General features: G+C 36.7%; 1 protein-coding gene across 1 annotated transcript in view; it reads right to left on the reverse strand.

Moving 5' to 3' along the window:
- The window catches only part of KCNH8 (potassium voltage-gated channel subfamily H member 8), a 173,326-nt gene that overhangs the window by 50,763 nt on the left and 105,046 nt on the right, over positions 1–17,517 (reverse strand). Inside the window, exon 7 of the mRNA XM_056484401.1 lies at positions 15,162–15,369. Within this exon, the coding sequence (XP_056340376.1) occupies positions 15,162–15,369 (208 nt within the window). The remainder of the gene's footprint in view (positions 1–15,161; positions 15,370–17,517) is intronic.

The raw sequence follows: 17,517 nt of genomic DNA on the forward strand, positions 1-17,517 counted from the left end.
TTTCTACAGACATATATAAAAGTTTATATACATTTACTTGATGAATGTGCACATTACAGACAATAAGAAAAAACCCAAACACCTCAAAACCTGCTTTAATATGCAATCAAAGAAGAGAAAAATAACAGCTTTTGTATCAAGTACTCTATGCCTCTTTCAATTCAGCAGATAAAATTTTCAGAGGGGAGAGGACAAATTTTATAAGAAGATTTCATGCTTCTGATCTCAGATGTTCACCTCTTTAAAGTCTAATCCATAAACAAAAATAGAGTCTTCTTTCATGTAAGTGCTATATTTATATGTCATTTAAACATCCCTGTGAAAATATTAGCAGCATATTTTTGGGGGTTTGCAAACAATGGAAATTACAAAAAAGGAATATTTTAAAAGTACAAGTAAAAGAGTTGAGAATTTCAAAGCCATGTCATTCTCAGAAATAAACCAGTATGAAACATCTCTCCAAAATGATAGATGAGGATCCACCAGTAGCAACTTTGAGGATCATTGTCATACTAGAATTCAGGTGAACACTAAGAATGGATAGATTCAATAAATATCCCATTTGATTTCCATTGCAGAGAAACTGCATAGAATTTTTATTACATCTCTTCCTAAATTAGCACATGAAGCGAGAGATGATCATGAGGCAAAAGCCAGGGCACAAACACACTCCTAATGTAGCTGACAATTCAGACCCTTGCATCTACTTCTTATTTATTTATTTATTTGTTTGTTTATTATAATTATTATGGATAAAATTTTTAAAAATCAGGGTTTGTACATATATTGAATGAAATTGTAATCTTCTGCCAGACTTTGGGAATTTTGCCACTGATTTTTGAGAATCTGTAACATCATCCATAGAAAGTTTGAACTTGGACATAATGTAGTCAGAAGAGAAAAATGAAGATAAAAATTAAAGTTTCCTGTATTGCTCATGAGGCTTGGACATTGAAGATGCACAAACCTCTGTAGTCAGAGGCAGTTAGGTTGCATGAATGCCTGCAGATCTGGTTCCTTTTGAATGCCTGCCTTACCCCTTGCAGGTACAATAATCTGCCTTATCAAGATACTTAGGGAAAGTTTTTGTCTATCTACAGACATACATTGAGAAATAGAGCTTTCCAAACTGAACATGTACTCCTTGTTGGTTTAGAGCATTTTTAGATGCGAGCTTAACCTCTGTCAGTTCTACCAAAAGTAAATTTCAGTTGAAAAGTGAATTCTTTTATAAGGCTAACTAATACTCTTTGTAAATAAATTGGCTGTTGTATTTCTAAATAAATATATACTAGAAGATAGCATTAAAAAAATACATTTTTGAGAGCTTTAACTCATCTAACTTAATGAAGTCTTAAGAAGATACTGACCCATTTTTCTCACTGAAAATGAAGCTTTCATGGTGAAATAAATACTCAATGAACTAAGTGGTTTCAGTAGAAAGAGGAGCTCAATCAAAGAATTAAAAAAGGAAAAAAATTCTAAGATCTAATTGCAATGTTCCTCATAAGAAAAACACAGCTGAACCCACAGAAGTGCTGAAAACCTGAAAATTTTGCCTTAACTATCTGATAAAATCTCTAAATTGCAAGTATCACTACCTAGAATGAAAAAGTAACATTTCTCTTTTCTCAAGGTAAAATTGATGCCACCTTTGAGTTATGGACATAACTTCCTCGTAGGAAGTAATATTCTGTCATCACCAAGGTGTGGTCTGTTAAATAATTTACATTTTGTTTTGGGTAGTCATAAGTGCAAGGAGAGAGACTTCCTATGGGAGGCTTGCAATCCACCCCACTGAAGGCACCCTATGAATTATGATGCAATTTCCAAAGCCTCTGGTTGATTCCTCCTGGGCACATTCATGGCTTAAAAATAGTAAAACAAAAGGCCTGATATTAAATATTTGCAATGATAACATTTTATTAGAAAACAATTTTGGAAAGCTATATTTTAAAATATTTAGTTAGCAACAAGTTAGAACAGTCTGGAGTTTGCCATATTTTCCACCTGATGCAAAATGCTGCATGAACATTCTACAAAACATGTACATGAACTACCAACAGCTTCCCACATTTCAAGCCCTGCACATTTCTAGCCAGAATCTAACTATAGTTGATGCATTAAATCTTAAAATTTCTAGATGATGTTGTATCTTCTTTTGTCTGCAAAATAAAGTTTTGTTCTTTTACTTTTTTTCCTACTGTGAGAAGTCCCTGAGGAAGAGCCCAGATAAAGTTTCACAGTCAGAGCTGTAGGTGTTGCTTAAAGTTGGTAGATAATTTCTGTGAATTAGCTATTTACATTTCTTCTCAACCATGTGAATGTTGTCTTTCTGGAGAAGATACCTCATGCCTACAGGTAGAGTTTATTCTGGTGACAGAAGAAAGAAAGGAGTGGTGCTAGGGGAGATATCCCTTTGGGCAGAGCTCCAAGACAGTCCCCAAAAATCCATCTAGTGCTCTGCAGGAACACAGAGGTTATCACCTCCATAAGGCTCTGGGTGAGTTGTCCCTCTCACTCCTATGCTGCCTCCTGAGGCTGCAGACTGCATCTCTGGACATGCAGCTGGTATTCTGTGGATGGCTAAACAGAGCAGACACATCTGTTCCTCACACTTATGAGGAGGACTCCAATATACCTCTGTACCAGTCCCACAATATAATGTAATAAAGATTCCTCTTACAGTAGAGATGCATTTATTCCAAGGTAGAGACCTGTCCCTATTACATATAAGAGCTATGTATAAGGATTTTAAGAGCTGACTCAGCAGACCTGAAAGGAACTCATTCCTCTTGATATTTTATGATAGTTCTCTAAACATTTAGACTTACTGTTGCAAAGAAGCTCCAGTGTACCTGGTCAGTGCACCTGCATTCCTGCAGAACTAGGTCATAACTTCTTTCAGCCTCATTTATCAGAGTCAGTAAATTTAGACAAGAATGTTCTTGAAACTCTTCTCTGTGATAAGCTAGTACAGCCCTTCACAACAGTAATTTGTCAGATGGCTGTGTTTGAATACGTGGGAGATTTAAATCCCTCTTGCTTTTGCAAGTCAGCAGTTTGCTCTCTTCCCCACACCATTGAATCACAGAATCAATTGAATTGGAAAATACCTTGGATATCATCAGGTCCAAAGAAAGAACAAGATGCAGAAATTTTCAATATCAACTTTCTGCAACGGTAGCAGACAATACATGCAAAGCACTTAATACAGCTAACTATTTTTATTAAAATTTTTATTTTTACTAGGAATAGTTTACAAGCAGCTCTAATGCCATTAACATACTTGAAGAGAAAAACACCTTTTCATTTAAAAAAAATTATCTTGCTTTGTTCTTCCCAGTATATTTTCCTAGGGTTCTTACACTAAAAAAATATTAGTAGCATAAGTAAATTAACTACTTTTTTGGCAATACAGTATAATGTTAATTTAACTTTTAGATTGTGGCTAAACCATCCAAATCTAAACATATAGGTAATTTGAGAAATAAAATTGTAAGGCCATAATCAGGAGTATATAAATCATGTGAATATCATCTTCTTTAAGGAAATGCTCACAGTGTCACTGCAGAAAGAGTTTCAGTATTTAACATTACTGCTCTTTAACTGGCTTCTGCTGTCCTTTTCCAGGCTATTAAATGCCTTGCAGCTGACTTTGGGATTAGACATGTCTGTGCTGGTCGTCCATTCAGTGCAAAGAGCATGTCCATCTATGCCCTCTTTGCTTCCCTGTGCTCCATCAGTCTGTACCCATCTGGTAGAGTTTTTCTTGTCTTATATTTAGACTGTAATATCCTCTTGGGCAAGAGCAGCCTTTTTATCCTGTGTTAATTCAGCAATGGAGACAAGAGGGCCTTGACCCATAAGTAGCATCCCAGGTGTTCCTGCAATAAAATTTACAGTAATGGGGCTGTTTTTAATGGTGTCAGCTAAAGAGTTAGAAACCTGTTTTGCTGCTTTATGTGTTTGGAGTCCAAGTCGTGCCAAAAAGGTTTTGAGCTGCTACAGGCAGGCTATTCATGTCTTTTTAAAGAAATAAGCACTCACCTCCATAAGCAATACAGATGACTTTAAAATGAAGCCTTTATTATCAAAATATACTAAAATCTCCCACACAACAAAGCCTTGCAGAATGTAAGTTTTAAAGATGCTGGAAAACTTTCTGTCTAAATGTGCCCAGCATGGCATAGCTGTTAAATTAATCTCACCTCTACCCTGCTGCTCTCACCTGCTCAGGTTTCACCATCAGAGAAATATAGAATAAAGTCTTTCAATTCTTATGACAATTTCTTAGTCCTAAGAGTTAATATATTAAAGTTCTGACTCAGAATAGGCAAATAAATTCTCATGAAGGCAATGACAGTGGTAATCAATATCTTAAAATCTTCGTAAAATAAAATATTGTTTATTTGCAAGAGAAAGATATCAAGAGGACTATATTTTTTAGAAAATCAGTGTGATATGCTATTTTATATTTTCATTCTGTTTAACTGCCAGCAGTCTGCAAGAGTAGAGCTGCTTAATTCCAGACTCTGCTTTTTAAATCTGAGTAATGCAATAAGTGGTCCCTGACAGGTGGTACCTTCCCCTCTCATGCCATCTTCCCAACTCCAGAAATCGAGCTGACTTTCAGCACCTACTACCTGTTCAAATGCAGTTTCCCAACTTGGCAAAACAGGGGCAGAAGCCTCAGTGCAGAAACTGCTCCCTTTTGTAGGTCTACTGCAAATAAAACTTAATTGCAGAATTGCAATAAAACCATGCTAATTTCCATCTGACTGGCCTGCAAAATTGCACAGGAGATGATAACAGTATGGAGTTCAATTTGGGTCAGGATAGACTGCTGCAGTCTACATGACATCCATTTCTCCTTGTCTTCTCTCTTAATACCATCCATGCTGCTTAGATAACAGCTGAGTGTGTTAACCCTCGCTACAATCCTCTCCTTGCTTGCTCCACAGATTTTACAGCATTGTCTAAATGTTCTCCTCTGTGTTCTTATCTAAGGAGCCACTGTGTTGTACAGGGACCTGCCTCTGACAGGCAGCAGTGTGATAAATGGTATTGGCACTTTATTTGCTCTTGCTTTGCCTCAGCTTTTTATTTCTTGATTCTACAACACAAGTAACATTTTTCAATTCTTTTTTTATTATGTGCCAGTTGAATCAAGGCAGTTTAAATCCAAACATATTTGGCTTTTGTGAGGGGGAGATCAAGAACAGGGGACATTTTTATCTAGATTATATCTAAAGATTATAAAAAAATCCCAAGAATTTGCCGTGTAATAAGGGCTTGATATAAAGAAAGAGTAAATGTAAAGAAGAAAGGTGCTGTCTTAATGGAAAAGCAAACTACATTTTTAAAGTTGATGCAATTCTGAAATAATACATCTGTCTCTGCAGACACGACAGGTCTTTTTGAAGTGTGTGACATAAGGGAATCCTAAGCATTAGCATTTTTATCTCCAGCTCTCTTAAACCTGACAATGAAAAACAATTTAAAATAATTAGGTATAATTACTCTTACAGAATGTGGCTTGTGTAAAACTTTACATACTGCAGAATTCATTGACATACTCTCACAGCTTCACATTGGCTTCTTTGGCTGAGAGCAGTTACTAGGTAACTTTAGCACTGTCACCTGAAAGTACAAATGGAACAGAAATATTTTCCAGGGTTTAGGAAAATGGAAGAGAGACTGGAAAGAAAAAGACTTGAATAATTTCCTCATTTCTGTACAGAAATGATTTTCTATTCTGGCAGCAGAAAACCTTTCTTTTTATCAAGCACCTGCCCTGGTAAAGGGCAGAGAATAAAGGATAAATAAATAGAAAATAGGAATATATGCAAAGGACATATCTAGATTAAAAAGTCAAGGCATGCTTGTGCTACAAAAGAAAAGAAAAGCAAAGGCTTTATGGGTTTAAACTGGATTGAAAAGTAATAGTTTGAACAGCCAAGCTGTGAGCTTTAAAACAGAAGTAGAAATTTCTAAGAAGTCCTAACAGAACCTCGTATTACACCTATGTATAAGAGAACAGATGTTTTAGCAAACTGCACAGAGCTCTCAGAGGAGGTAGTGTAACCCTAGAACAAGTTACCCAAACAAGGTTTTCAGGACCTGCATGGAGCAAGCTGTGTTTGACCTGATTTACTGCATAGTGATAGTCCTGGTTCAGCTACCTGGTTTAAATAAACCCCAGAGGCAACCTGCAGCCAAGGGTTCTGCAGCTCCAAGTACAGCAGTTAAGGGTTAAAGACTCTGATGCAACTTCAAATTGATTGAATAGAGCTTCTGTGCACAATATTTTCAACTTGCAATAACTTATGCTCTCTGGTGTTTCCATTACAGAACCATGTGGAAATAACCTGGCATTATTTTACCCCTTGGGACTACCCCCTCTTCTGGGGTGTTTACTGGGCAGATTTTTCCCCTACATGTGGCACTGAGAATTTCTATTATGGCTGCAGAAATTGGTCCAGATACAGCTTTTCCACTGAGATAAAAAACTGCTTTGTAGAATTAATAAATGATACTAGGTAATCTGTGGTTCAACACAACAGGACATTTGTCAAATCTCAGGGGCTTTGTCCACACTCCAGACTTTTGCTTTTGACTTAAAAACTGTCCAAAATTATTTTACTAGTTACAAAATCTTGGAAATATATTAACAATAATGTTAAAAATTCACACTCCATTTAATAAGCTACTTTTGTGCCTGTTTTTTTCCTGGCCTTCAAATCCAATTGGGTCTCTCAGTCCTGGGGTATTTGGTGATTGCTCAAAATGATTCAATCAGAGGGGAAAGTACAGTGTGTAAAGGAAAATACAGTTTAATCAAGGAACTGAGCCTGTAGGAAAGAACAGCAGGGAAGACTTACTAAGGCCCAGAGCAGCTAAAATACAAAATGATGTTAATCTAAATGCAAAGGGAATGTTTCAGTCCAGCTCAATAAATGATATTTTAGTTTCACACACCTGCACCTCAAAAACACCGCTTTGGGTTTACAAATAAGAAATTGAATAATTTCCACAAACTTAATTTCCATGAATATTTTAAAATATAAATTTGTATTTTAAATCCTGACAAGGTCTAGTGTACACTGGTCTGAAATGAGCAAACAAGCAGGGCCAGGGTTTGAGATAAAACTTTCCAAGATCTTAATTTGTAAGTGTAGGTCTTTACCATGTGCAGACAGGTTTCCACAAATACTTCCCACATATGTTCTGGTGATTACAGTTTTGCTCATAAAACTCCCTTGCAGCAGTTAAATTTCTCTGTGTCCATTCTAACAGACTGACAGAACAGAAAACACTATGTGCCCCTGCTTTAATTGTACTAAGAATAATTAATAACTGTGCTCATCTGCAAATAGGATTTCTTCAAAAGCCAGATGAACTTTCTTTCAATTCTACCTATTCAAAAGTTTAACCCAATTAGAGAAAAAAATAAAATTCTTTTATTAATATTTCACATCACAAGCTTCTCCAAATTTGTAAATACTATATAATATGTAACATCAGAACACATACAGTATATTACATCAGAATTATTTTCACCATTCAGGTAAGATATCCAGCAGACTTTAAATAAAGATATTTTTTTGTTGTTTTGAAATACATAGTACAATAATTCTATTTTTAAAATTATTTTAATGATTTTATCTGTTCTGTTTTATTTGTTCTTACAAGACTAAATTTTGTGAACCTCAATTCATGGAAAATTTACACATTCTGTGTACAATAAAAGCATTACTTTCACAGAGAAGTAAAACTTTTAAGGATTAAAAAGGCAATAAAAATATTTAAAAGCATTCCAGTGTTAGATATTCTCCTGGAATTAAAATTTTCTGTTTGAACCACTTTAGAGTGTTTCATCACTATGTAATGCTTCAGAATTTTGGTATATCCTTGTCTTTTTCAAAGCATGGGCAATGTAATAAGTACTGTTTGTAGTCACTCGTAAGATGAGTACTTTGAAAAGTTTCATAGCTTCAAAGTGATCATCTTGTTTTGGTTGTCTAGTTCATTCCTATTTATTATTTCTGTATGACACTCCAGGGGCTAATTATTTTACATAGTGCTGCAAGAAACCACCCAAACGAGTTGGCTGAGTCTCTCAGATATTGATACCCCAAAATACTTCACAAGAGTCGTAACCATCAACCATTTCCTTCAAATATTAATTAGAAGTGAATTTTCAGCCTTGCTTTCCACAAAAATATAAAAACAAAAAAACCAACAAAACAAAACAACCAAAAAAAATCCACAACAAAAAAGCCACCAAAAACTAGACTGGTGAGTATACAGATATTTCTATTCCACACAATAATGTACCTTTAATGCAGGTACCCCAGGTCAAGAGAGCATTAAAATTTATTTTACTAAATTGAAGATACCAGCACTCATGCATGACAGAAGTATATTTTAAATTTTTTTTTCTTAAAGGTGACTCTTCAAAACCAGAAAGGGCCATAGTTCCAGAGGAGCAGGTTCTGTTATTACTAGTGACAAAAAATGAAGAAAATCGATAATAGAGAGCATAATGAAGCAGACTGGAAGAGAAATTAAAATCAAACATTCAGGTAGAGAGATGACAGGCTGAAGTGAACAACTGATCACTGCTAGTGAATGATGTGCTGTGCAGTGGAGTCAGCATGATGTTCTTCCTTGTTCTGCACAAGGATTCATAAATCTACTCGTGTCGGTTCTAACCTGATGGATGTGTGTTTGGAGCAGTGAAACCAGACCAATATTTTACAGCAGAGCACAGTTCTCCTGGCTGAGATCCTTGGAAATGTACAAGTGTTCTCTCTGGCAGTGAGGAGGGTTCACTCAGCCCTAACAGTGCCACAAAACAAACTGAACTGCTGTTCCCACCAAAGCAGACCAGGGTGTGCTGGGCACCTGCGCCCAACCTTGCCATCTGCCAGCCTGCACCAGAGCAGAGACAGCTGCAGCTTTCCCAAGACTCCAGTTGGAGTTCATTAGTACTAGCTCTTCAGAAGCTGAACATTTGTTGAAATTACTGGAAACTGTTTTGATGTAGGTCCAGGCTCAAACTCTGGAAAGTAAGTCTGGAAAGCAGAAGTAGCTACACACACCCGCATGCACCAAACATTTCCATCACCTGGGTCTAAAACCTGATCATTCCTCTGCACTACACTTTTACCATGTGTCTTCTGCTAGCTTATTTTTCTGACAGCCCCACTACCTGGAGATTTGTCATCACACAACATCTCAGTTTTCATTCTTTTTTTTTTGAAACTAATTTCCTGGTTGCCAATGTTGCCAAGAATATGTTGTGAACATGAGTCTCAGAGGATGATAATCACACATTTTAAAAATATAATTGTTTTTAATATTTTTTAACTGTTACTTTAATGCCTGGATTTAGTAAAAAGTGTTCATGTCACATTCAAACCCATGTTTTGAATCCTTTCTTTTTAGATCCATATTTACCTGCTTCCACAGTACATTCTGAGACTTTGTATAATATGAAAATGTTAGGATTCAAAAGTTAATTATTGCTTTGACAAATTATATATTGTATTGATGAAGAATGGAAGTAATGGCACTGATTTTTCCAATATGACTTCTACTGTTGTTTACCCAATGGTTATGCTTGGTCTAAGAGGACCAGAAACTTGTTAGTTCACTAACATACAATATTTGTGGAAGCACTAGCTGATGCACACACACCTAAAAATTGTCTTTCTTCTGGAAGAAGGGTAGCCTGAGTTTTAACCTGAATAAATATACCAATGCCACAAGTATCTATTGTCAAGGATATGCTCAAATCTCCAGACTTCCTGGCAAAACTGCTCAGGACCTTGTGAAAACTAAAACCAGCTGCCTCTGATTTCTTAGCATAAACTAGGAAAAATCATCCTGGCACTAAAACTTCCCAGGCTGTTGAAACTCAAGAGAATTACAGGTAAATGTCTCTCTTAATGGATATTCCAGCTTGATGCTGACTTACAAAATTCTGATAAGAGTGAAGCTACCTGGGGACTGCAAAGGACTTGGGCAGAATTTAGAAACCTGAGTTCAAGATTTTAACCTAAAGTTTGCATCTAAGACATAGGACACCTGCATTTTGGAAAACCCATTGCAGCCAACTTCTGCATCAGGCCAGAAGCACCACAGTCTTTATATAATTAAGTCACTTGGAGATTCTCTCCTATCTGCACCATGTGGGGATCTTCCAGTCACCTTGCCTGCATCTAAATTTACTGAAGAGCTCAGTAGGAAGGCAGTTTTGTGAATTCAGGCTGTTCACTTCAGTCCAACATGGGACATGTAATACCTGAGTGAAAGGCTCTGAAGGCACAGTCTTATTTTCAGCATTTCCTACTGGCACTACTCCAGTGCTGAGCACCTTTTACTGTACCTGACTCTGCCACTGACAGCTAATTACAGGCATTCACTGGGAGTCAGCATCCAAGTCCTTTTAAAGGCTCTGACTGCAAGAGTGTGATAAACAAAGTGTGTGTGGGAAGTTTTATATTGAAGAGTATGTGGTTCAGTCACAATTGAGTTCTTGTTTTCAAAAGCTCTGTACATTAAAAAACTAATAGAAAATGAATAAAAACCTGAGATGAAACTTGAGGTATTCAACTGGAATAAAGATTTAAATAGCTGAAGAACAATGCCCTTTACAGGCCTGATATTAAAGCTTATTCCAAAGGAAATATTTATTAACTATAAAAACACAGGTTATTTTTTTTACTGTATTTTGCATTGATAGCAACCCCTCCATAGTCAAAATGTTGTGTTAATGTAGGACTAACAAAAAGTTACAGCTAAATTTATGGTGGACAGGAAGAAATTGTTTTTTGAGACAGTGGCACAAATTATACCTGACAGTTTTGATTATCTAAGGGAGCCAGCATCCTGACTCTTGGCCCTCTCCTAATCTCCTCACTACACTCAAGACAGCTGGGTTTCAACAGCTCACATGGTTCTCACAGAATGAATGCCTTCAGCAACAGGAAATAGTTTCAATATTATCTGTTTCCTGTAGAGACAGGTAGAATAATAATTTTCTCATATTTAATAAGAATAGGGGGAGACTAGGAGAATAGTTCAGTATATATTAATACAAAGCAGCAATCAGCAGATAAAGAGCCCATGCCTAAATCTGATCCCAGTTAAACTATAGAAATGGGAGCCAATGGAATTGGAGTGTTAAGATCAGCCAGGAACCTAAACACAGTCTAGCCTCTATTCCATGTCAGCTAATAGAAAAATAATCCTATTTTTACAGGTTGGTGAAGATCATGCCATGTCTCAGGGAGACATGTGTTTCACCAGTGAAAACAAATGAGGGGAACAAGGTGAAATGTAACAGAGAGGGACCTGAAAATGCTAGAAGGGAAAAGCAGGACAGGAACTGCACCACTGTCTCCAGTGGGAGGGAATGAAGTGTCCAGGAGTCATGGTTTTATCAGACATTAGAGTCAAAATGCTGCACATGGAGCAACTCTTCCCTAAGATGGGAGAACTTGCTGAGGTAAAGGTTTCCAGCATCTAAAAGAAGTTCCCATGCTGGGTATCTTCCAAATCGTGTAATCAGTTAACTCTGGCAATACTAGAGCTAAGCAAGAGATCCAGTTTTTCACATTATGTCCCAATGCCCCCACATCATGATAGTTCATCAGTAATAGACCCAGACACTTCCCTTTTCTCATTGGGCAACCACGTGGCTAAATTTGTGAATGTAACCATGTTTTTAAATTGTTTGCAATGGGAATGTTGCCTGAATAAAGACAAAAAGTGAAATAAAGGCTTACAATTAGGTCCAGTAAGAACAAAGCAAATGCCATTTTCAGTTCTGGGTATTTTCATAGGAACAACGTTATCACTCCCATTGCCCCAATTCAAATGCAAATTAAGCACCACATTTGTTTAAATTAGCTAGAGAAATAGACAGAAGCAAATGCTGCTAGATCTGGGCTATGGTGCATATCTGATGGCACAGCAAGGTTCAAAGTATTATGTTCACAGTACTGCAGCTTTAAAATGTTTGCTCTAAGTGTTAGCAAACCTCAGTCTTGAAATCTGTGCTACAGGCTTTCTGAGGAAGCACTAAATGGAGTAAGTAAATGCTAATAGCTTTTTTCCTCCCTCTGCCTCTCCCCTCAAAAATAGCAGCAAGCATAAAAAGCAAATTAATCTTCTTTTCATCATTTTAGTTTCTTAGAACAAACCCATTCCTATATTTCAGCTATTCCATACATTGCAGCATCCATACTCCTGGTGCCATACTCAGTTTTCAAGTGGACATCATCTGAGACACTCCAGTGAAGAATTAAAAGTAGAATTAGCAAGGAAGAGACACATTTCCTTTAATCAAAAAAAGTATAGGAATTAATTTTTGCATTTTTATGTTTTGCATTAGAAAGCCTCTTAATGGCTGGAATAAACTTTGTGTATGATTGATGGCAACTTGGGTCTCCAGTTCTGGTATTAATATATAGAAATTAAAAATTAAAAAAATTAAACCTGTAAGTATAAGAGTAAGGATCATGTTCTACTGCTTTGCCTGCAGTAAAGAATCTCTTTTACCTGCTCTCCAAAACAGTACAAATTTTTCAGTTGAGCTCTTCCTTTAGGGGAACAGAATATCCTCAATGTCTTACAGTAATACTATCTTAATTATGTTCCAAGAAAGATTTCTCCTGTGTGCATTATTTGCTTATGATTTATTATGATTTCCAGACCTCATTTTACTTTGCTTAATCACTCATACTCTAAATTACATCTACCATTCTCCCCTCAAAATATCCCCAGTGTGGATGCTGTGAGGTGTAGTGAACTTGTCATTTGAAGTTTTCTTAAATGGCAAAGAAAGGCTGGCTACATATAATCACCAGAATAGCAAAGGATACACAGAGGGCCAAGACTTAATTTCATTATGTTTCATCAGCAAGTAGTTTGCATGTGGAGAGCAAGAGAATTTGTACTGATTGAAAAAATGACATTATCTAAATTTTTGCGCTCCTATATGTGACATGTAAGCTTAACCAGAAATTCTGCCAGTGCTGGAGTGGTTCTTGCAAAAAAACAGCTTCATGACAGATATCTGGAATTTTCTGAGCTCTTTTCTTTAAACCAGAATCTAATACTTTAACATTTTGAAACTTTAACATTTTAAAACCATTTCACTTAAAAAAACCCCAAACAAACAAACAAAAAATCCAAATAAATCCCCAAAGCTATAAATTATTTAACTTAACTCTAGAACTAATATCTGTAGGAGCATTACTGGAGTCATTGCAGTAAAATTTTTATTATAAATTTATAGCATCTAAATATTTTAGAGACCATCCACGAAGGTGGTGGAACAGCCTTCCAGGCAAAAATGCAAACTCACACCTTTAGGAAAGAAAAACCCTAAAAATTGCCTGTCTTTAGGCCCAATAGAAAAGCCTTTTTTCCATGTAGAAGGTGGAAGTCTGAGAGCACACACCACCATGTGCTTTGGCCCATCCAATGTGGAAATGCACTACCTACAGCTGTTCAGGGAATGTCCCTGATTGTCACAGGCTGAGGTAATTAGTGGTGAGGGGCTGTTAAGGAACAGTTCCAGCTTAGGCACTGGAAGATGATCAATGTGTGATAACCCAGACACAACTTTACTGAAAACACAAACGGGACTTCTGGGACATGTCTTCATCCCTGTTAAACTGCGATGGGTTCTAACAAAGTTGTTGGGACATTTGGTTATTAAAGGACAAAACTGGTGAGTGAAGGTTAATGTGCTCATAGTAATAAATGCCAGGAGCCCCAGGGTATATGAGGAGTTTTCTGAAAGTGGCCTTGCTCCAGGGAAAAGGGAGCATGGGGAGCAGCCCTACCCAGGGAGCAAGGATGCAGCCCATCCTCACCATTTGGACTGCAATGAATGCTTTGAAAACAGCTATTGTTTGTGGCCTACATAGGCTGACAAAGTGCTTCCAGAGCTACTTCCTACCAGAGAGACATTATTATCATTATTATTATTATATGGATTTGTTTTTCTGTTAGTGGTATTTGACCAATTTTTGCACAGTGGGTTTTCTTTGTATATTCTCCCCTAGAGCTGCAGTCTTTTCTGCCAGAATTTTGCTCTCTGTAAGGAGTTCAGCAGCAGGTCACAGACCTGGTTTACAAATGAAAAGGCAAATCAACAATAAACTTAGAAGAATAAGAAGACTCCAGAAATCTTTAAGTAACCTATTGAAAAACTAGAAACACGTATTTCTTGGACTTTCTTCTTTCTTATTTTTCGCTTTCTGACCCAGCATCCTCACGTCTCTGAGGTCAAGCAATTTTATATGATTGTCATTTTCCCTTCAGATTTATCATGATTAGGTGATATTTAGACAGGTGATAATGGGGATAAGAGAAAATCAATAAATTAAAGGAGATAAAAACAGGGCAATCTGCAGTTTGAATGCATACCACTGAGCCTTTGGTCACATATGTTTGCATTATTTCCCCCACACCAAACGTTTTTTTCGCTTGGAAAACTGTCTCACCTTTAGATAAACTTTGTTTATGAAAGATGTTTTATTACAGAAAATGAAAAGCTTAAAATCTGAAGAGGTAATGTGGAAGACTTAGATCAGAATGAAGGCTGGGGTAGAAACTAAAGAATGGACCAAAACTGAGCATTTCATTGATAAAGACCTCATTTGTCCTGCAAAAATCAAAGCCTGCAGATCCTCTATACAATAATTCCGAAGGGAGCTTTTAACTGAAGACATTTCAGAGTCTGTCTGTTTCAATGTATAGGAAGAAATCATCAGCACACTTGAGGGAATGTTTTTGTGGACGAATTTTCCTAATTTGCAAAACCAGGATGAGTTGTCCAATCTATTCTTCTACGCAGTCTGTCTAGCCACTTCCTATACAGATCATGAATTTTCCAAACTTTGAATCACTCTTAAAAATCTAAAATTATTTCCTATTTTTTCCAACCGATTTTGATTTTAACCCTCATTTTCAGATTGACCTGAAATTCAGAAAGTTCCAGTCTCTTCCTTCTCTCTACAAACAGCGCTAAACAACGGACTAAGATAGAATGACTCATACATGCACTTTTAGATATTTACATACATTTATGGATATATACCTCTGTGTGTGTGCACATGTGGGAAGGAAGAACTTACCTATGTCCCAAGTCAGGGGGTTATTCTGCTCCATCTCCCTCTTCCCTATGACATACCAGATGCAGGCCATCCAGTGGGCGAGCAAGGCAAACATGGACATGAGGAGCGTGAGGACGATTGTGCTGTGCTGGGAGTAGCGATCCAGCTTCTGCAGGAGCCGCAGGAGCCGCAGGAGCCGCACTGTTTTCAGCAGGTGGACGAGGGAAACCTGGGAGAACGGGGAGAGAAAACCGCTGTCAGAGCCTAAACTGCTTGTCAGCAGCTTACTTCTATCACACGGCTCTCTTGTTTCAAGAGAGGAAATTCTAAAGCTCTGTGAAATGTTGCCCTCTCTTCAATCAGGTGCATAGCTAACTAGATTAAATCTTAAGACAGCAGAGAACAGCAAAGAAGAGGCTTTTAAAAAAGAAAAGTGTGAAATTTTGATGTGTAAGTACATAATTACTATTGCTGACATAAACAAACTTGAAACACCAGATCTTTGGTGTGTTTTTTTTAAATACAGTCTTCTTTCAGATTTAGCTTAAAAATCTGTGTTTGTGGAAAATGGATTCTTCCCAGCTCTAGAAGAGAAACACAATTGTCAAACTGACCAAAGATCATTTGATTGCAATATGAAACCACAAAATAGGTATCTCCAAGCAAACAATGATTTTCAGCTTCAGCTCACAGCAGACCTAATTTAGCTGTGATGAGATGAAACCAGCCTATAACTTAGCATGGAAGAGGCAATAACAAAAAGCAGATATTTTGCAGAACAATGAGAAGGCTCAGATTTGTTCTTGAAATTTAACCCTGTGTTCAGGGACCTGGGCATATTTTACTGCTCTGCACTAAGTAGTAGTCCAAAAAAGCTTTAATTAAAACTTCTAATACTGCTTCTTAAATTCCTTAACTGAAATATTATTGCCTTTCAAGTTAATGCTGCAAAAGCATCATCTAACCTGCTCAGCACCCAAAGTATACATCAGTTTATGAAGTATGTGGCTCTGGCCTTAGAGGAGTTCCAGAGTAAGGCAAGCAGCAAGTCTAAAAACACAGCTAAGTCAATATCCTTTTGCTTTTGCTATTCCAGAAGATCCTGAAGCTCAATCTTTCCATAACCAAAGCTAATAATCTGACATCTAAAATTTATATGTGCATTCACCAACAGCTAGATCTGAAGTGACTGATACATTCTGTAACATATGGTGGTTTTGATTTGTTCAGACTTAACAACTCATTGATTATATTCCACTCTCAGGAATTAGGTATGTGGGAAACCTGTAAAGAAGAAAATAAGAAATCTACAAGCATTATTTTTTTTGTCACTACAGTTTTGGTAGTGCATAAGTTATTTTCCCATGAGCCTCTTCAAAGGGCAGTATTTGCAGCCCAGTATTTAATGTGTTTTTTTTCTCAAGAACCTTTACATCTTTTCTCATGTGCATAGTAAGGAGAAAAAGAAAACCGACATAAACATGACATTTTTTCAAAATACATTGTTAACATAAGATCTAACATTTTAACACACCAACATTTACAATGTCATCTCTTGCATTTCATTCCTCATCTTACGTCATTCTCCATCTACAGTGTCAGAGAATTAGTTGTGTCTGTGCCTTAAGCCCAAGAATATCTTCAAATCTAGGGCAGAAGGCTGCAAAATATTTGAATTGCCATGTTTATATTACTACAATCATATAACTTTATTTATAGTTATTTAACTGCCATGAAACTGCACCAATTGCCTCTGTTTCAGTGGTAATTCATTTCCCACAGTCTTTTTTTCTTCTCTCTCATCAGTTTGATTGAGCCAAACATGGTTCTGTTGCACTTATGACATAAATGGGTCCCTATTCATAACTGACTCTTCAAGGTGTAGCAGTAACACACAAACATTTGTATAATGATTTTGTATACAATCATTGTATATGTGCTACGGCCTACACATTGGAGCTTTGGTGAATTTTTTTTTTTTTTAATTTTTTTATATTACTGCAAATAAGAAATTGCAAAAGGACAGTTACAATTATATGTGTCCTCTGACAGATATCAGTCTTTCCTAAATTCCGACCATTTTTGTTAAGCTACAGATATAAAGGCAGTTAATCATATATCATAATATTCTTTTTAATGTGGAAGCCAGCTTCATTTTAAGGCTTAAGAACTTCCCCTCTTTAAAATAATTTTTTCATAAAATTGAACACAGATGTAATTAATCATGTATTATTGCACTGAATTTTCTCATTAGTCATGCCAAACGCTCTTCTGGTATTGTGCCCAATATGTCACTGAAGATCTAAAATGCCATCAGGCAGCTTCTTTTTCTATGTCACAAATTTAGGAAGACAAAATAAGGAGTCAGCACTCATAC

This window comes from Oenanthe melanoleuca, chromosome 2 (assembly GCF_029582105.1).
Source record: "Oenanthe melanoleuca isolate GR-GAL-2019-014 chromosome 2, OMel1.0, whole genome shotgun sequence".
In the NCBI taxonomy this organism is placed as follows: Eukaryota; Metazoa; Chordata; class Aves; order Passeriformes; family Muscicapidae; genus Oenanthe; species Oenanthe melanoleuca.